Source organism: Helicoverpa armigera, chromosome 10 (assembly GCF_030705265.1).
Source record: "Helicoverpa armigera isolate CAAS_96S chromosome 10, ASM3070526v1, whole genome shotgun sequence".
Taxonomy (NCBI): Eukaryota; Metazoa; Arthropoda; class Insecta; order Lepidoptera; family Noctuidae; genus Helicoverpa; species Helicoverpa armigera.
In genome coordinates, this window is record NC_087129.1 from 6,256,067 (window position 1) to 6,275,938 (window position 19,872).

The 19,872-nt window shown below is 36.5% G+C and overlaps 1 protein-coding gene across 7 annotated transcripts; it reads left to right on the forward strand.

The window, feature by feature from the left end:
- Positions 1–344: 344 nt before the first annotated feature.
- Positions 345–19,193, forward strand: LOC110372272 (bestrophin-4). 7 transcript variants are annotated; one of them, XM_064036734.1, is made up of 14 exons: positions 434–451; positions 575–787; positions 10,485–10,595; positions 11,078–11,249; positions 13,191–13,393; positions 14,027–14,195; positions 14,281–14,526; positions 14,613–14,873; positions 15,878–16,127; positions 16,623–16,770; positions 17,253–17,344; positions 17,911–18,090; positions 18,546–18,673; positions 18,934–19,193. In XM_064036734.1, exons 2-14 carry the CDS (start codon positions 717–719, stop codon positions 19,051–19,053), a joined length of 2,151 nt encoding a protein of 716 aa, XP_063892804.1. In that variant the 5' UTR covers positions 434–451; positions 575–716; the 3' UTR covers positions 19,054–19,193. The 7 variants fall into 7 exon arrangements, with proteins under 7 accessions (XP_049696885.2, XP_049696888.2, XP_063892804.1 ...); XM_049840928.2 differs by having other exon boundaries at positions 345–787; XM_049840931.2 differs by having other exon boundaries at positions 347–787; positions 15,878–16,100.
- Positions 19,194–19,872: the final 679 nt, after the last annotated feature.

Sequence of the window (19,872 nt, forward strand, 5' to 3'; positions counted from 1 at the left end):
GACATCAAATAAATGTGGGCTAAACGTGACTTCTTGTGATATCTCATCATCAGTCTTTTGACCCATTGAAACCTGGAAAAGATCCAGATGGATATTTATTACAAAATATGACTTGTAACAAGCCCCCGTCCCGATTAGAAATAAACGCATGTTGAAACGGGTCTCATCCACCCCATTATGCAATCCACCCACCACCGTGGTGTACATTTTATTAATTTTATAAGTAGGGTAATTTTTGAAGGATGCAATCCTCATGAAAGTGACCATCGACAACATAAATGTACATTGTCTGTGCTATATGTTGTCAAGTGAACCAAAGTGAAGTTGTCTGAAGTTAGTGAAGGAAGTTCATTCATATTCATTCATTGTTTTCGTTGTTCGTTGAGTGTGTGAGGTGTGAATTGTATGGATATGTGTAATTATTACTAGATGCGTGTTGTTTAATATTAATGTAATTTATCTCTTATTTTCATTCTTATTTAAAATCTTATACCGAATAGTATTTCAGATCATAAATATATTTTCTGATAACTTTGCATCTTTAAACAATTTATTTATTCATTATTTTTTATAGTGTTAAGTGAAAGTCGAACTATGATTTGTGAATTCAAGAAGTTTAAAAAAAGATTTAGGCTGTGCTGATTGAACTTTTAATATATTTCTGTGATAATATAGCAAAGCGAAAACACTTACATTATATATAAAAAAAAACAACAATGACTGTAACGTACACCGGTGAAGTAGCAACATGCCGTGGATTCGGTACTTTCCTAAAAGTTTTATACAAGTAAGTGCAATCTTATTGGTTATTAAAAAACCCTATAGAATAATTCATTACATTAAAATGAAACTACCCATTCAGTTACCTAATTCATTTTGTCAACAATGCACAAAAGAATACTTGTCTTTGTTTATAAAATTTATTGTTTACTTTAGTTGTTCTAAATTGGATGTACAGTTCAATAAAGTGTTTTCAATAAGTTTCGTCAAATGATCAACAATAAAAACCGGCCAAGTGCGAGTCGGACTCGCGCACGAAGGGTTCCGTGTCGATTTATAAAACGGAAAAAAAAATCACGTTTGCTGTATGGGAGCCCCCCAAATTATTTATTTAATTCTAGTTTTTAGTATATGTTGTTATAGCGGCAACAATAATGCATCATCTGTGAAAATTTCAGCTCTCTAACTATCACAGTTCATGAGATACAGCCTGGTGACAGACGGACGGACGGATGGACGGAGGAGCGAAAACAATAGGGTCCCGTTTTACCCTTTGGGTACGGAACCCTAAAAATGAAAATTCTCACAAGTTGTTTTTTTCCCAATTCAGTTCTATCACATAGGTACCTACTTACCAAAAATAGCTCTGCTGCTCCGTAGTTTCGAAGCCATTTCACGCCAAGGGCATCATCATCAACTTTTTTATTGTCCCGCTGCAGGGCACAGGCCTCTTCTTCTCCTAAGTAGGTACTCAAGGCGGATTGGCCTCGCCCGCACATGCGCCATAGTACCTATTTTGTACCAACTTCAAAAAAGGTGATTTAGCAGTACTGCCGTACTTATAACTTTCATGTTGTCGTTCATTTAGATAACTTATGTTTATCTTGAGAACGCTATTAGCCAAATTCGGTCGAGCAAGCTACTGTAGGAGAAATGTACCTACCTTCATACCTACTGTAGGAAAGGTACCTTTTTGAGGGATCCGTATCCGCGCTCTTCCTTGGGCGCTCGCGCAAACGACTCGCACTCACATTCAGAGTTCAATTATTTTTCAACAACAACATAATTTGTACCTTAAACGAAAACAAATACCTATATTTATTACCAGGTGACGTTTTATAACCAAGTTCCGAGGTTCTCTTATGAAGGAAAAGCAAGTAAATCAACAACCACTTCCTTGAGGGACAGGATGAAAAGAAAAACTACTGATTAAGGTTAAAATTCATACTAACTTAGGTACACCCCTTCGTTATACTGTAGTCCTAGATGTAGATTACAAGGATATTATTACAATTTACAATTTACTATGTAAATGTATTTAAAGTAGGGTTGGGTAGAGTACAGCCTGTAGAAATTAAATAGTACCTAATCAATATTTCCGTAGTATTACGAGTATACAAACAAAACAGCGAAACTAAAAATTGCAATTTTAAGTCATTGAAATTTTCGCTGACTTGGAATTCTGTCTTTAAGATGCTATTCAGTAAATTTTATAGATTCTACCACTTCAACACCATAACCTATTGAAAATGTTGATATTTCTTGATATAATAATAGTAGCGCTTAGGAAACTGCTTCAGCCGCACGCAGAAATAACATCAATTAACAAATAGAAAATCGACTTCGAAAAATACCGAAACAGGGAAAAATAAAACCCTTGTGGAGGCGCAAGGAACCTGTCTCGAGACAAGCATTGATTTAATCTCTAGTTTTAAATTTTAAATTGTTGCTACCGATTTTCGAGCGATGTCTGTACGGATTGCTCATGGAAAAAATGTCTTGCTCTTGTTGTTCATGAACAAGACATGGGATTTTAGTTAAAAATTTACATAAACTCGTTTTTTGTGCCAACAATATACTAACTATGCTTATAAGTATAGAGATAACATGGATCAAGAAAACACTCAAAGATTGGCACATACAATTCAAAGAAACTTTCAGAAGAGCAATCTAATGAAAGAAGGGCCTTCAATCACTAACGTACCTAGAAGCTACAATGTTAGTGCCTTACAAAGCCCAAGCAACACAAAGAATTGGTTGGAAACCTATAATATAGTCATCTATCAAGTGTTGCTTCGTAAATAAATAGAACCATATATCAAAATAAACAATATTTATGTATGTTCGAGTACATAAATATCTTGTTTTATTTAGAAAAACATCAATCATTGTGTTCATAAAACAGGAAACTGGTGAAATAATATCGTACCGTATTATTTTCAGCGAGATTTTATAAGAAAATCACAGGTTTCAGTAGGATTCAGGTGTCTTGCGATAGGATGAACCTACGAACTATTCCAATAAAATTGGGCTCTAATTCTATGCTGGGCCTGCGTGCACAACTTGTTAGTAAGGCATGGCAGCTACAACATAATGTCATTTACCTGCTAAGATCACGTGTTTGTTTCGTCAATGGAAACTACCGAGGTGTTTGCTTACCGAGTTTCTGACGGTCTGTTTGCATCTGATCTTATTTCAACCTTGTGTGACATACGATTTTTATCTAATAATTACTCATACAGGCAAACAATTTTTTGATCGTGAATTCTACAAACGAAATGACATGGTTAATTTGATAGCTAGAACAATCGTATCCCACAAAAATAATAAACTGTAGCTTACATAGCTACATTTTTTTCACTCAGTTGTATCATCAGAACCATGTGTTATCTAAAGTCTGACTCATTTACAGTAGTGCAATCATTCAACCAACCTAGTTAGTCATGAGAATAACTGGAATTGATAGTTTTTATAGTAAATAGGGGTCAGCAATATATTATCCGACTAGTGCCAGTTAGGGATTGTTTGAAATTGCAGAGTAAAAAATGTTTTCACAAAGGTCGTCGCTCTTATGGATCGATACATTGTCGCCGCAGCTACTGACTTCAGAATACGCATAATATGACTACGTCTCATTCTCTCGCACATAACCAGTGTAAAAATTAGATTATCAATTACGATCTCACTAGAAAACCTCAACGTCAACAACGTAACATTGTATTGTTTCAGTGTTCATCTGTTCCGCTCCGTTGAAAATGACTAATGTTTGCTTATGTCTCATAAACTTGGTCTTGTGTCACACGAAAAAAGAGCATTTTCATGACTGGCTTGTCGAGGACGTGTGTTTGCCTGGTAAATATAGCAATGCAAGCAGGTGGGGCAGTTCCGTCATACGGCCAGCAATTTTACCATTATTTACCCATGTTTTCCCAACGCACCTCTACGTGTCATGCCAAATGCTTATGTTAAAGCCTTATTACCTTTAAAAATATTAGAGTCAATAAAAACTTGATTGTATGAAGTATTATTCACTAGAGATTAACTCGCTAACATGCTTTTACTTATCTAGTTTATTACCGCTAGTAGTTTATTTGAAAATTAGTTATTGTATTAGTAGAACCGGAAAGAAAAACATATTTTGTAATAAGTTATGGTACATAAAAATAGATAATATGTGATAGTGTTTACTTACATTATGTGATACGTCGAGAGACCAATCTCAGCTTGCATGGAAGTAAGTACATTTTTTAATAAGACAATCGTCGATTCATCTCTTCTTTCAATTTATTGCTCTGCAGTTTGTCCTTTCGTCTGCCACCAAGCTGTATCTTTCTATCTGCCTCTAAACAGTTACAATTTTGTATCTATGACAGCAAATCCTGAAAATAGAAACATAAATGTTTAATAACATACTATAAACGTGATATTTTTTCGACTTTTCCTCGATATTATTAACGGTACGAAACCTTTAATGCGCGAGTAACACTCGCACTTGGCCAGTTTTCAAGTTATCTACCAAAAAAATGCAATCCAGATTTTTTATTTGGTAGGAAAATGGTGGATTTTTTCACAACTTCGATGCATGGTAATGTTTTCTCTGGTCGTTACTTGGGCAGGTTACACTAAAAACGCATTTTAATGCAATAAATTTTCAGGAAACCTACACTTACACTAATGCATTTTTTAGTTTCAAAAATTAAGAAAAGATAGAGACCGAAGATTTCATAATTATATCTACCTAATTAACAATTTGAAACCTCTTCTTCAAAGTTCTATAATATACATAAAATTATGTAGACAAAGATGTCCCTTACGTTTCAGATTTATTTGTGTGCAATGTGCCCGCCAAATATGATTGTAGGTTAATAGGAAGGAAGTAGATGTTCTAGAAATTTTGGTTCCTTTGTCTTGAAAGGCGAAAAGGCATTTAACAAAGTGTTCCTAAAAGGATATTCCGTTTAAGACAGGGAACCATTAAGCTTATATTTGTAACTAGGTCAATGCACCATTTATGGAAATAGTATTGAAATTGTGTTCAGGAATATCTGAAACAATGTAGGAACAAATAAAGATAGTTGCCATTCTAAAAACTTCACTGTGCTTAATAAGTAATAAGCCTACGACCCGTATCGGGCCATGGGAAAGTGGCATTAAATTCTAGTAACTATCGAAGTCCCAACCGTTTCCGACGTATACGAAGAAATCAATCGCCATACGAAATGGTTTACTTCGTGGTTGCCAGGCAAGGGACATATATTATTCAGTGAGCCCCACTGCACTTTCCAGCCCCACTTTCGTAACGTACGTTGCACCTTATGCTTTAACCGCACAAGCTTGGCACTCATCATTTCCTTTGTATGTACATCCTTTTGTCATTGAATCTTTACGTGTTTCGTTTTGACATGTTGCATTTAATATTAATAGTGACACAAAACATCGAAATTATAATGCGAAATTCGTCTGAAAGTTTTCCTTGGCATCTTGACAAGCTTCGTTACAAGAAGGAGGACAAATCGGTGTATTTTTCATGTGTCAATTTTACTTGAATTTCAATTATATATGATATTTAATACATTTATAAAGTTTATCAATTTTTTCCAGCACAGACTTTTTGTAGGTACTCTGTTCTGGAAAAATCGTGCTAACATTAATCCGCTCCACATTTCCACATTTTTGTATTTTCATTGAATCATAGCTTAACAGCTTCTCTTATTTGTTTATGATGGACAATAATTGTACTGTCCAAGGTACTGTTAAGGTTAATTAATAACCCACGCTAAAAGGATTTTTCCGGCTTACATTTTCCTTTTATCCAATCCAAAATGTGAGTTCTAGGAAAGTGGGTATTCTGCTAGGGCAGTACTTTATCATCCAGCTAAGAAAGATCAGGTCGGAAATGTTTTTTTGATGTACGGAATATTAGATGATTTTGTAGTATACAGTTGCAAAGCAGGATCTACTTAGCCTATTGCAGTGTTTTTGCGTAGGTAGTAACGCTTCTGACCTCAAGACGTGTTATTGCCACAAGGCTTTTACAGCAAGAAGATAATTTTGGAGCAAGGATGCCTTGTTTAGTGTTGAGAAATCCTTTATGCTCTACCTACATAGTTGAGATGTTGTTCCAGAGTCAGTAGTCGCGTGTTAGCTTTGTTAGGATCGATTCCACGAAAAAAATCCCTTTGAGGGTATGAAAATCTCAAAACTAATTCGATGATGACTTTGAAAATAAAAATGATGCTTAGGTTAGTCATTGCTATACAACCGGCATTCCGCATCAACACTGAACTTGTTACGCAGGTATACTTATCAGATACAGTCCTAGAGAGTTACATTGTAGATAAACAAACACCTTACACAATCGTCATTATCACTGAGGATGTTCAAGAGGTTGTTGATTGCATTGCAATATGAGAAAATGAGTAAGCCACTTATTGCGATATTTTTTTATGCATGACTACCGGACGACTTATACTTATAGTAATTTAGGGCAATTTCAATCAGCAGAATGATATGTTTCAGTCTCCGAAAGTTTTATCCTGTATTGCTTTGTTCTCCAATACAGCTCATTTTGGCACATTCACATATCCAATCCAAGCTTGAATCCAGGATTCCATTTTTATCAGACATTGGCGTCCAAGATATAATCAAACCCGCACACTCGTAATCTTTGGAGGCTTAGGCCACCACAGAAACACACTACATCCAGTTAAAGTGGGAATCTACTATAAAGAGATCCGTTTTTCTTTGTTTCCTAATGATCCGAAACTACTAAAACGATTAGAAATTATTTTACTATTGTGAAGATTCACTATCCCCTGGTGACATAGGCCATATTAATTTAAGTACGGGACGAAGTTTCTTCTCTAGTCAAACCACGAGAAACAGCAAGTGAAAAATAAAACATGTAAACAATGGCATGTGTTTCGTTTCATTAACTATTCTAATAAGCAACAAGTAGTTAACTGTTTTATTAAGAAAATACGATTACTAAAAGTATGGTGTTGCCTTTGCTTAGGTAATTGTAACGCGAGTATTGGATTATGAATATGGATGGCCAGATCGAAGAGGCAAAAATGCTTAAACTGATTCTGTCAGTGTAATGCATGGATGCTTAACGGAGAACCATGTATATTTTATTATTTCAAGATTTTTTACGTGAGTACGTTGATTCATTTATCAGTTGAGTGCAGATAGAAAAACACTTCACGCCCCGTCTCATCTCTCATAGACATTTTTAAACCCAAAACCGGTTCTAATTTTCCTACAAAAGATTACTCAAATCGATCTTGTTGACGTGAATAAAATCTTGATTTTGGTTTGAGTCATTCACGGATGGTCCAATCAAATGTGGAACGTGGTGGCGATACACCGACAACGCGTTTGACAACAATGTGTCAAGGAAACTCGTCAATTAACACTACGATTTTGGAATTTCCATCTCGTCCTTTTTTCAGCTTTAATTATGTAACGTAATTTAAATTTTAAGTAGCAGCTAGATAGGTGTATTCAATCCGGTCCACCCACAATGCGGTACCAAACGTTAAGCGTGCCGCAGGATGACGTAATATCCTGGCTGTCTGTGTCTTTGTTGACCTCATGTTTGTTAAATGTACAGATAATATGGAATACAGACATTAGATAAGTCTAGATTAATTGAGACTGATGGATTTAACACTTGCCGATGTGTTGATGTATCATCATGATAACATAACGCATGTTTTCGTAGCAGATGAATTCAGGACGTATCAGTGCCATTTGTATTTTAGAATAGTTAAAATTCTTTGCAAAATACTGGATTAACCTTATAAACTGTCTTATAGTTAAAATGGTATAACACTAAATAAACATTGGTATTCATCTCTGATTCCCTGCAATTCGTACACAAGCATCGATTTTTTTATTGAGCCACTTATATGCAATATGCCACTGTGTGAATGTTAATAAAAGTTTAAATGAATGATTCAGTGCCTACAGAACACCTACGTGCTACGTTTTGTGAAGTATACCATTTCCAAAGAGCGGCTTTGTAGTGAGTTGGGTTGGCCTCTGAGTGAACCAAACGGTGAGCTGCGCTCGCGCGACTTTTTTTACGCGAACAATATTGAAGTGGGTGGTAGACCTTATTCATGTTGAGAGTCAGTTAATGCTCAGTTCTAATGCGGAATGGCGTGGCGCGAAACCGAAGAGACGTTTTATGATGCTTTATCGTATAAAGTGAAATATTCCAAACGAGTTTTCTTCCTGGTGTGAGTTTAAAATATTTATAGCTATTAATTAACAAATAGGAACAATGTAAACCGTTAGATGCTTAGTCCTTTACATAAGTTATGTAATGTTTTTAAATTGGTATGTCCGGCTGTAAGTAAAAAAGTAAGGTGTGATACAATTTTAATCTATCTACCTAGCAGTATTCCAACAATCACTCGCGAAAATCCCAAGTGTAACTAAAATTACAACAGCACGGGGCGCTCCAAAGTAATTAGTTCTATTAATTAAGTTAATTGCTCGGTTTAAGTAAAGAACAATTTTGATTATTTACGTAAGTCGTGTCAGATTATTTTGAAGTGTATTAAGCTATGTGAGCTCAACAGACTTATGTTTATCTCGTCAAAGTTATTATCAAATCAAAGGGTATTATCTCATGTCTCTTTCTCAGATAAGCGATCGGTTGTGATTATTTTGGCACAAACAATACACAGCGACATACTGTATCATAATAATACGGACGTGTTTAGTTGTGATCGCGTGCTGCACGACTAACACAAACACGACAGCAGCTGTATGCTGTATCTTCACACTCAAGGTTAAAACTTAAAACCAACGCGATTATTAAACCGATACAAATGGAACTTGTTGTTAAGTCGGAGCGATAAATTAAACCATTGTCTTCTAAGTGGGTAATCAGATCTGTGTGTGGCACTGCAACTACATATACCTACTCTAACTTATAAGAATATGCATCAGATGATCTATTGTGGATAAAAAAACATTAGCTAATTCGTCATCAGCGTTAGGTATTGCAGACTCTGACTAGACACCCAAAAAAAGATTCAACTAAGCACATGCAGTGCTGGAGATATCAAATGCTGGAGACATCACAGACAGTAATATGCAAAGACAAAAATACCTAATGAATGCTTCCTAGATGTGTACCTTATTAATAAACTCTATAGCAAAAATATTTCTGACTTGGAGCAGCGTGCCAAAGTAATGCACCATTATTCACTTTGCGGTTTTTCCTAGAACTTCCTATTTAGTCAATCAATAATAATGATTTGTGTAGCCAGCAACCACTGATATACCTAGACGGGTATTTCGCATGTATTTTGCACTTAATCAGGTAGAGTAGGTCATGCAACGTTGTAGGTAATATATGTTAGTATCCGAGGAAACTCATCATCCTCCGAGCCTTTTTCCCAATCATGTTGGGGTCGGCTTGCAGTCTAACGGATTCAGCTGAGTACCAGTGCTTTACAAGAAGCGACTGCCTATCTGACCTCCTCAACCCAGTTACCCGGGAAACCCGATACCCCTTGGTTAGACTGGTGTCAGACTTACTGGCTTCTGACTACCCGTAACGACTGCCAAGGATGTACAGTAGACTGCACATTAGTGGTAACTGTCATGCACCTTAACTCAATAGTAATAAGTACGATTTTCCTATAAAACTGTTACCACTGACCTGAAGTTGACTGTACAATAACAGCCGGGACCTACAGTTTAACGTGCCATCCGAAACACAGTCAATGGTGTCTAAGATATACTTAGAAAGTACATACAAACTTAGAAAAGTTGCATTGGTACTTGCCCGACCTAGGATCGAACCCGCGCCCTCATACTTGAGAGGTTGGTCCTTTACCCACTGGGCCACCACGTCTCTTCCGAGGAAACTCTTTCCTGAAAAGTTATTTTGCATTCAAGACTACATTTTCGCTATAAAGAGGTTACTCGATAAGGAAGTTAAAATAATTTTCATCGTCTTATTTGTCGATCGTCAATCAGGATGACGTAATCCACACTCGAATGTGAGGCTATAAAACAGCTCTACGCATAATAATAAACTTGCGAATGACATAAAATCATCATGCGTGGACGAAATTAAAGTTACAGTAGTTATAAACTAATCATAAATCTACTTGTTTGTCGTTTTTTTCTAATAGCCGTTTCCCCGCGGCTTCATCCGCGTCCTGTGTATCTTTCCAACAGTTCCCTTATATGTACGGGAAGGGTATACCTTTAAAACAGTGAAAGAATTTTTCAAATCGGTTCAGTAGTTTAAGGCCTCCGAAACCACTGAACCGATTTGAACAATTCTATATTATATGGATACAAACAATAAAAATCTTTCTCCTTATTACCTATATTAGTTTAAACTAGTCTGAATCAGCATTTGAATAAATCCGAAATTCCGAAAAGCTGATTCACGTCACTTCCAGGTTTATTTTAATTTTATTTACCCAAATTAAAATGTCTTTTTTTTTCAGATGGCGCGGAAGTATATACAAATTAGTTTGGCTGGACCTTCTAGTGTTCCTGCTTGTATACTATGTACTCAATTTGACATATCGGCTATTGCTAGATGAACATTCTAAAAGGTAAGACTGTCCTTAATTTTTATTTCGATAATTGGAAATAGCCACAAAAGTAGGATTGTTTTATTATGAAGCCAAATGTTTAAAACCGATTTCAGTGAAAAAGTCCCTATACTGAATTATTTAGCCCCGTTTGCAGACTTATTCTGACTTTGAAGTTGGTAGTCTGTTTTTAATTTATTCTATACAATGTGCATGAAAGTTTCATACAAAACTTAGCATTGAAATACTCTGAAAACTTCGTGTTAGAGGGTCATTAAAATATTTTATTGTGAATCAAGTATAATTTACGTTACGGCTACTCACGTTCGTAATGATCTATATGCACGCCGCCATTTGTTAAATTCTTCCATTAATTTGTGCCCACATTTGTATGAACGAGGTACAATGTGCAATGAAGTTAAATGGCCATTCAATAATATGTACTTTCAATTTAAATGTAACAAACTATACAACATCTATAAAATTGTATTTCTTCCTCGCAGGGTATTCGAGGGCGTTGTAAACTACTGCAGTTTTCATGGAAATGTGATCCCTCTGTCATTCGTACTAGGGTTCTATGTAACTGTGGTAATGAACCGATGGTGGAGTCAATACACGACCATTCCTTGGCCCGACTCTATTGCTGTGTTCGTCTCAGCCACTATACATGGGCAGGTATGTACGAAAACGAATGTTCATTCAAAAGTTACAATAATTAGTACTTAATAGTTACACTGTTGACACTACATTTGAAAAATTAAAGTGGAAGAAATACATATAACGATAGAGAAACCCAAATTACCTTTATTTTGTGACGATATTTTGAATCATCATCCTCCGAGCCTTTTCCCTATTTGAATGATAAATAAAAAAAACTATGGATCCAAATTGCCAGCACAACAATTTGTACGGTTTTTTTCTCACTAATTACACAGAACTTGTCTATTATCTACGTGGCTTCATTCGTGGCATAGCACAGTACAACATACATTTTTGCTTTAGCAGGAATGTAAATAATTCCTTATGAGAGATATTACGGCAATTATCAGCTTGGCTTGGGACTGTCTTTCCAGAGTAACCGAGTTTTCTCCTTGATTGTGCTTTGTGGAAAATTCATTCACGTTATAGGTACGTTAGAGAGTTTTTAAATGTACGTTTACCTTTGACCCTCATATTAATTGCCCTTATTTGACCTTTACAATGTTTCAGTAAACAAGTCGAGCAAAGTTTAGTGTAGTAGTTAACTAATCGGTGCATCTAGTAGTGAGTTAACTGTTCTTGCATGGTTGTTGTAGCAATTACCTAGTCGGCAATCTATTGATGTTTTAAAGTTCCCTTCTTAAGATAACTGTCAGTAGGTTGTTTTTCACTGGTATTGCCTCTATGTCCTTTAATTTATACAATGTTACCTAAGAAAACATTTGCATATAAGTAAGTACATAATGTTACCTATCATTCATTTCCTAGTCATTATTCTTCCATTCATATGACACAAGACGACACTTACGTAGATAGACTGTAACTGGTAATCTTGAGGCCGTAATCTTATCTCTTCATATATTACGTAAAGTATAATAAAGTGAATTATGTGATAATAAACCTTTTGGTGGCACAAATACTACGACGGTAATATTAGAAGTAAGTCATAGTACAATTTAGCTGATAAAATAGTTTTAGGAAATGTTATATCGCTATTGACTATCGGTCCATCGTAATCTACCAGGCATTGAAATTCGCACTGATAATGAATTTAAAACGAACGCCAAGGTTATCATAATTTGGTGGTTCCGTTCAGCGATAATCAATTTTTACAGAATTTAGTCTAATTTATATGTTGTTATAAAAATAGACAGCTGATCTCGTGGTACCTCCGTAGCCGCAGACGAAGCGAAAATAAGCAGCATTGCTAAATTTACACTAAAAATTAGAAACATCTTGTACGTTTGGCTTACTAATGCAGACAGATATAGTTTCGTTTAATTAGAAACAAAGCAAAATTCGAATGTTTAAGAACTTACAAACAAACAGAAAATTAGTGTGCGCACAATTAGAAGTGGCAATAGCCTTGAGATTGAAATTAAGTTGTGTGCTCAGTCACTCACTGGGTACTCAGGACAGAATAGGGCAAAAACGTGATGACGTCATCTATTGATCTATGTAGTGAGTTAGATTCCGAAAAAACGCAGATACGGTGGCACAACAAATGATTAATACCTTTCTATAAATAATTTGTTTTGCTGTACGAAAATAGGATTGCATTAATTACCTACACGAATAATATTTAAATATAATATGTAACATAAATCAAATGAGGAAAGGACACGGAAAGGATGTAGTGTAGGTTCATAAAACTGGTCAACTAATTACGGTATTACCAATAACAATTTATGAAATTGTTCTTTCTGTGGTATAGGATACTATAGTAGGTAGTATAGTAGGTGTAGGATACTATAGTATCCTACATACACAATGTTGATCTTTCAAGAAATGATATCATAATGTTCTCTTTAGGTTTTACATGTTTAACACGCAGGAATGTGTATGCATTGTGTAAAATACTGCAATGGACTTCACAGACGAGACATATCTAGTTAATATTATGCTATTTGAGGACAGGATGAGCGCGGGCGTCTGATGCGGCGGACCATCGTCCGTTACGTGTGTCTCTGCCTGACAATGGTGCTCACCATGATATCGCCCCGCGTCAAGAAGCGGTTCCCCACACTCAACAACTTCGTAGATGCTGGTCTACTATTAGAAAATGAAAAGACAATCCTCGATAATCTAAATGACAAGTTCCCGAAGCCTTCGAAGCATTGGTAAGATTTTTTTTGAAAATATTTATGTTTGCAATATAGGTACTTACCATAGATTTTTCACATAAAAATATGTTTTATAATTTTTGACCGCAAGAACGTCCCTAACGCTGTACTACCATTGCGCCAATTATTCATCCATCATCGTTACAATAGATTATTTTGCACGTACTTTAGATACAAATAATACTAAACCAAGTTGTAAATCAACGTTGGCTATCAAAAATTTAGATAAACGTTTATTCAGGGTGTGTATAAAAATTCGCACGTCACTTTTTGCGTTAAAGTGCCGATAGCAGCTGTTTTATACATAAAACACGTTTTAGCACAAGTATTTAATTACAATTGTCTTGTTTACATGCATTGTATGTTAGTGTCAGCAAGCCCCTTTCTACATCCTGTATACTACACTGCCTATTTCATTACATAATGCCAATTAAATTAGTCATTCTTGATTGTTCGCCTCATATAAGGTTATCTTTCATGTTTAGAATTACTGATAAATTGTTCAGGAAACGAGTTTATAAAAGGTGATGGTTGCGACATTTTAAGTACATGACTAATACCTAAATTTTTTATCACAGTACTTAAACATTTATTGGAATGATCATCATAAGATAATTCTTATAATTTCAGGTTACCCATTGTTTGGGCAACCAGCATAGTAACGAGAGCCCGTAAAGAGGGTCGAATAAGAGATGATTTTGCTGTTAAGACAATTATAGACGAATTAAATAAATTTAGAGGACAAGCGGGACTTCTCCTTAGTTACGATACCATAAGTGTACCTTTAGTATATACTCAGGTTTGTCACTGTCCTATTTTCTAACTGCCTGCAGTTGTCAGTTATGTAACAGATTGCTAAAATTATAAATCGTTTATCCTTTCAGGTAGTTACCATAGCAGTATACTCATATTTTATAACATCTGCCTTAGGCAGTCAGTGGGTCGACAATAAATTACAACGCAATGATTCCGCCAACATTAGTAATATCGACCTTTACTTTCCTATATTTACTACGCTAGAATTCTTCTTCTATATGGGCTGGCTGAAAGTGGCCGAGTCTCTAATTAATCCCTTTGGCGAGGATGATGACGACTTTGAAGTTAATTGGCTGATAGACAGAGATTTGCAGGTGGGGTGTATTTACATAAGCGTTAATAATGTTTGCCAATTAACTTTTGATTGCAACTGATAGAGTATGCACGCTTTTCTGATTAGGTTTCGTACATGATCGTGGATGAGATGCACCATGAGCACCCGGAACTGATAAGGGATCAGTACTGGGACGAGGTGTTCCCGTCGGAGCTGCCGTACACGATAGCGACGGAGAACAATCGCGAAGAGCACCCTGAGCCGTCGACAGCGCGCGTGGCCGTGCCCGTGCGGCAGCGCAGCATGGTGCTGTCCGCGCCCTCGCAAGTCAAGATCGATGAGATGAACCCTTCCAACACCGTGAGTTACAAGTTCGACCCCCCAGAGGTTAGATTCCCCCGTTTTATTAGCATGCTGCACGCCCGGACTAAGTGGAGCTTCGCAGTGTGTCGGTGTTAACGTTAATGGTTTGGACTTTTCCTTATTCATTTCGATCTTTATCATTGATTAGAGTGGCTGTACCTAATTAAGGACGGTTTGAGGATATTTGTCGAGTTATTAACAAGTAGTTATCAGTTTAATAATCCCAGATCACGGGTTTTACGATTTCTTATAAAGCATTTTCCTATTCTGCGAAGATAATTAGTAATCATCATTATTAATAAATAATATTTTTTGATAACAATTACTAAGAAAGCTTGTATGAAATTACTAACAAAACTAACCTATAGGTAGGTAAATTTAAAAGTGTGTTAACAAAACTGTATTGAGCAAATAGGTTTACTATATTCTATTGACAATACTTTATGCAGATGGCTTATCTGATCCAATGTTAATTACCAAGACCTGATAAAGGCAAATTGAAAACCGAATAAATTATTATGTTTGTATTTTGTTCTATGCATGAATAAATGCGTGCATTAATTCGCCAGGCTACGCATATTATGTAACAGTGCCTTGAAGGCACGTGTTCGTCACAGATGGAAATTCACAAAAAGGCTGGATTTGTTATCAATAATGTGAACGTTTTACCAGAACGTTTCTATTTACTCTTATCTAAACTTTTCTATTTGTGTATTTGACGATCAATGTTGAAGTATCTTTTGTTCGTTGTGTTGAACTGAACTAGGTGTACGTGTTACTTATAAGCTCTGACTTTCTTATTCTATTGTATTTGTGGCTGTATATAGCATATCGTGATCGTTTTACAAAAGATTCTACTATCCGGCTACAATCTTATCTCTAAGTATATTATTCCGTATCGATCATATCTGTCTTCCTGAAATAGCGTAGCATGTTATGTGCCTACCTAAATGTGCAGCAGCATATATTCAATACCTACAATGTTTGCCATTTTTGAATATCACTAAAGTTTATTATTATGTTAACAGCAACTACAAATGAACGACGACGCTGTGTCTGGCATTCATTTTATCGTGAACCGCGGAAGCAAGCGCGGGAAACGTGACGATAGGAACTCCATGGGCTCCACAAACTCTATGGCGTCGTTACAACAGACTCCCATGGCGCGAACCAACTCCGTCACGTCTATGCTAAAGAGATTGTTCTCGAAGGAAGACCAGAGAGGCGCGCCGGCAACACAGACTGATGGTGGTACGTTAAGGCTGTTGAAGCACGATGGTAACTTCACAATTTCAAACTAACATAACATGCTCATAGTTAAGTTAGTTGAATTCCTTGGCACTGTAATTGCACCCAGAGTAAACTAACCAGCTATTAATCTAAAGGCTAGATACTACTAACTTCAATCTAAAAGTCGATCTAATAGAAATAATTTTCATTTAAACAAACTAATATCTAACTGTGCAAAGCAATAGACACTACTGTAGCTTAGACGTTAGATAGATAATATCTAGATAGTACCCGAGTCTCGGATGAACGTCACCGGCGTCGTCGCGACGACGTTGAACTATCCCCTCGCAGATTAGATACAGATCTATCCTGCCACACCCCTGTATTGATACCTACATTCCCGCCCAGTCTATTGTTTAACACAGAACATTATCCTTCTAATACTTACGTCATCTTCGTTTAAAGCAAATTAACAGTTTAACACGCTAATCAGATGATTCGCTGTATGTAATTAGTAAGTGATTATGCATATGAATGTTACAGGTTCTCGCTTCACGATATCTGCCAGCAATCCGACATTGAACAAACCCGCCACGGCCGCTGGGGGAAGTATGAAGATAGCTAATGATATCATTGAAGAGGTCGATGAGCAGGCGACTATCACCAGCATGGGGAAACGACCTGAAGCCAGGTAAAAAATTATTTTTAGGCATCCGTTTTATGTTGTAGGTATGATGATAATAAGTTACGTATTAGGATTGGCGTATGTATGTACGTATAAATTATACCAATGTACGATATTTCAATCAGGTTCATGAATAGGCAAACTAGCATTCTGACAAGTTTATGACTTAACGTACAAATCATTTTAATAAGTGTTTGTATTGTGAACAAACAATCCTTGTTAAGTGTATGAATAGCGTCATACGTTTTCTTGTTATCAGGGAGATGTTAAACGTGATTGCGATGATGAAACTTACCTACGTCACGAACATGACCTAAAATTGGTTCAAAGCTGTGGTTGTAAGCATAGATGCTTACCTAAGTAGCGTTTACCTAATGTATAAGTATTTAAATTTAAATAATTTGGTACTATAATTTGTTTAAAATATGAAGCCATCGTCGATTATAGTGGTGAATAATGATTGAACAATCACATGATTTGTTTTTCAGGCCAACAGCAATGAGCTTATTCACCCAAGCTACGCCGGCCCCAAGTGACCCAGTGGATGTACCTTCCAGGAATTCAAACAATACGAACTCTAGTACGTTTTACCATTTTATTGTTATTTTCCTGTTCTTTGCTGTAATAGATAGTAATTAAATAAGCGTCATAATAACTATACTTACTAATGACCTCAATATTTGCGTATAAAATGTGATTAATGTTTCTCTATTTCAATTAGGTAATTTATGATCAGGGATTTCGTCAGTAGGTAAAGGAAAGATAACAAATAAATCCTCTAAAGAAAAATATTAACGCATTCAGTGCTAAATTGTTACAAGGCAACATGCGATGCAGTTGCCATACTAATTACTTAATAGTGTTCATGAGAATAATTTATGATATCATCTCAGAGCACATTGTAATAAGTCCATAAATAACCAACACAGAATTGCACAATAATTACTTTGCCTACTAGGCTGAAAGTAATTTGTTATTTATGAAAGTTATAACATAAGAAAAAGTTACCATATTTTGTATACAAGACCTAATTTGCCTATGTTCTATTGTTCCCTAGCTAAGCACTTTCTCATGACTTATTTCCTCGTTTGTTTAACTGATTAAAATTGTACCTATTCGTTTATAAAACATAAAATATTGTTACAGATACTCGGCTATCATCATCTGCGCCCACACCATGGGCCGTGCGGCCCAGTGAAGGAGGGGACCTGAGTCCCGCCGCGCAGTCGCTCACCACGCAGGACTCCTTCAGCTTGCCCAATGAGCGACCGCGGCTAGACAGCGATGTTGGCCCCTCGTTGAGTGCTGCCGGAAGCCAGACTTTGCGTATGTTTATACTACTTACCTTTTTAAAATTAATCAAGTATCTACTATGAGCCTAGCTTACCAAGTTAGATTATACATAAGGCTTGAATCGGGACTCTAAAGGCAGTAGACTGCGACTGAAGCTTATTTGTAGTTTAGGAATTCCCGTATACATTATTACTAAGTAGGTACCTATTCTATGAACATCATCATCATCATCATCAGCCTATAGCAGTCCACTGCTGGACATAGGCCTCTCCAAGTGCACGCCACTGAGATCGATTTTCGGCTGCTCGCATCCGAACATTCTATGAACAATCACTAAAATTCTAAATGGTTGGTTCTCGGAAGTTATTATTAGTTACACTGACCTCTATATTAAATATAGAGTTACTTTCGCGTTATCCTTAAATGCATATTGTCTAACGAGTTCATATAATTTCATATGTTCTAACTATAAAGTTATTTAATTTCAGTGGATGAGGCAGATGGCGGAGAGGATCCGGAACTGGACGATTTTGACCGTTTGCGTAGCATACGCGAACAGCATCGACGAGATAAATACTTACAGAAACTCATGGCACGTTCTGTGAGCGCGCAACAGGTAAAAAAAACATAATTTATATCATTGTTACATACACAATCGTTAACAATAATTCACACAACTTTTTATTTAATATTTAAAAATGTAATAAATATGTGCAAGAATAAATAAATGTAAATAATATTCACACTGAACTTACGTTAGGTAAAACTGTTGCAGGAACAAAATGTGCTCTAGTGTATCTGGGAATTTGAATTTCAATATTTTTTTGTGTTATATGGAACTTAATAACTTACTAAGCGTTGTCTTTATTGTTACAGAGAACGGGCAGTACAGAATTGATAGACAATGATTTATTACTAGAAGACCTTCTATCTCAGTCAGCAGCACAGAAAAAAGACGAGAAATCAAAGAATGATCCCAAAGACAATACTACCTGACATAGCCGAAGCTTTATTTTTCCGTGGGAGGGCACGGAATTCTGAACAATTTAGCACAGTTCAGTATTAGCAAATGTGATACTTTTTATTGGTGCATTGGATTTGATATTAATTGTAAATATAGAAATAATTTTCACCATTACAGTTTTCTTATTTTAACCTATTTACCTAGTTACCACCTTTTTATTGTCCCACTGCAGGGCAGAGGCCTCCTCTCTCACGCGAGACGGATTGAGCTTGCGGCCTGCGGGCGACAGACTAGGGGCGTCTGTCGTCCGAACAGAAACAGGCCTCGAGACGGTGGCGTAGTGTTGCGCGCGCCTCTCCTAGTTGAGTTCACTGTGGCCGCTGGCTGATGGCCACTTACGGTGACGGGGCCCGCCTTCAAACATCTGGCGGGCCAATACCTGTCGGGGGTGCGGAAGAATGCTTTGGCGATACCCGTGCCCTCGACACAAGGTAATTGGTGGCAACACTAGGTGGGTTTTTAGCCGGTGGTCCGGCACACCCCCTCCACCGACCACAGGTGGAGGGTAGTCCATGAGGACTTTCCCCCTGATAAAAAAAAAGACTGATTGAGCTTTAATCACCATGCTTGTTCAATGTGGTTTGGTGATTTCAGACTTTATAGTCCAGGTTGCCTCAGGATATTTTCCTTCACATTTTTATCAGCCATTGGTGTCTAAGATTTACTTAGACATACAAACTCAGAAAAGTTGCAATGAACTTGTCTGACCAGGAATGGAACCCACACATTTATACATGATAGGTTGGTGCTTTACCCACTTTCCATGACTTTTAACCTATTTGAATGAAAAC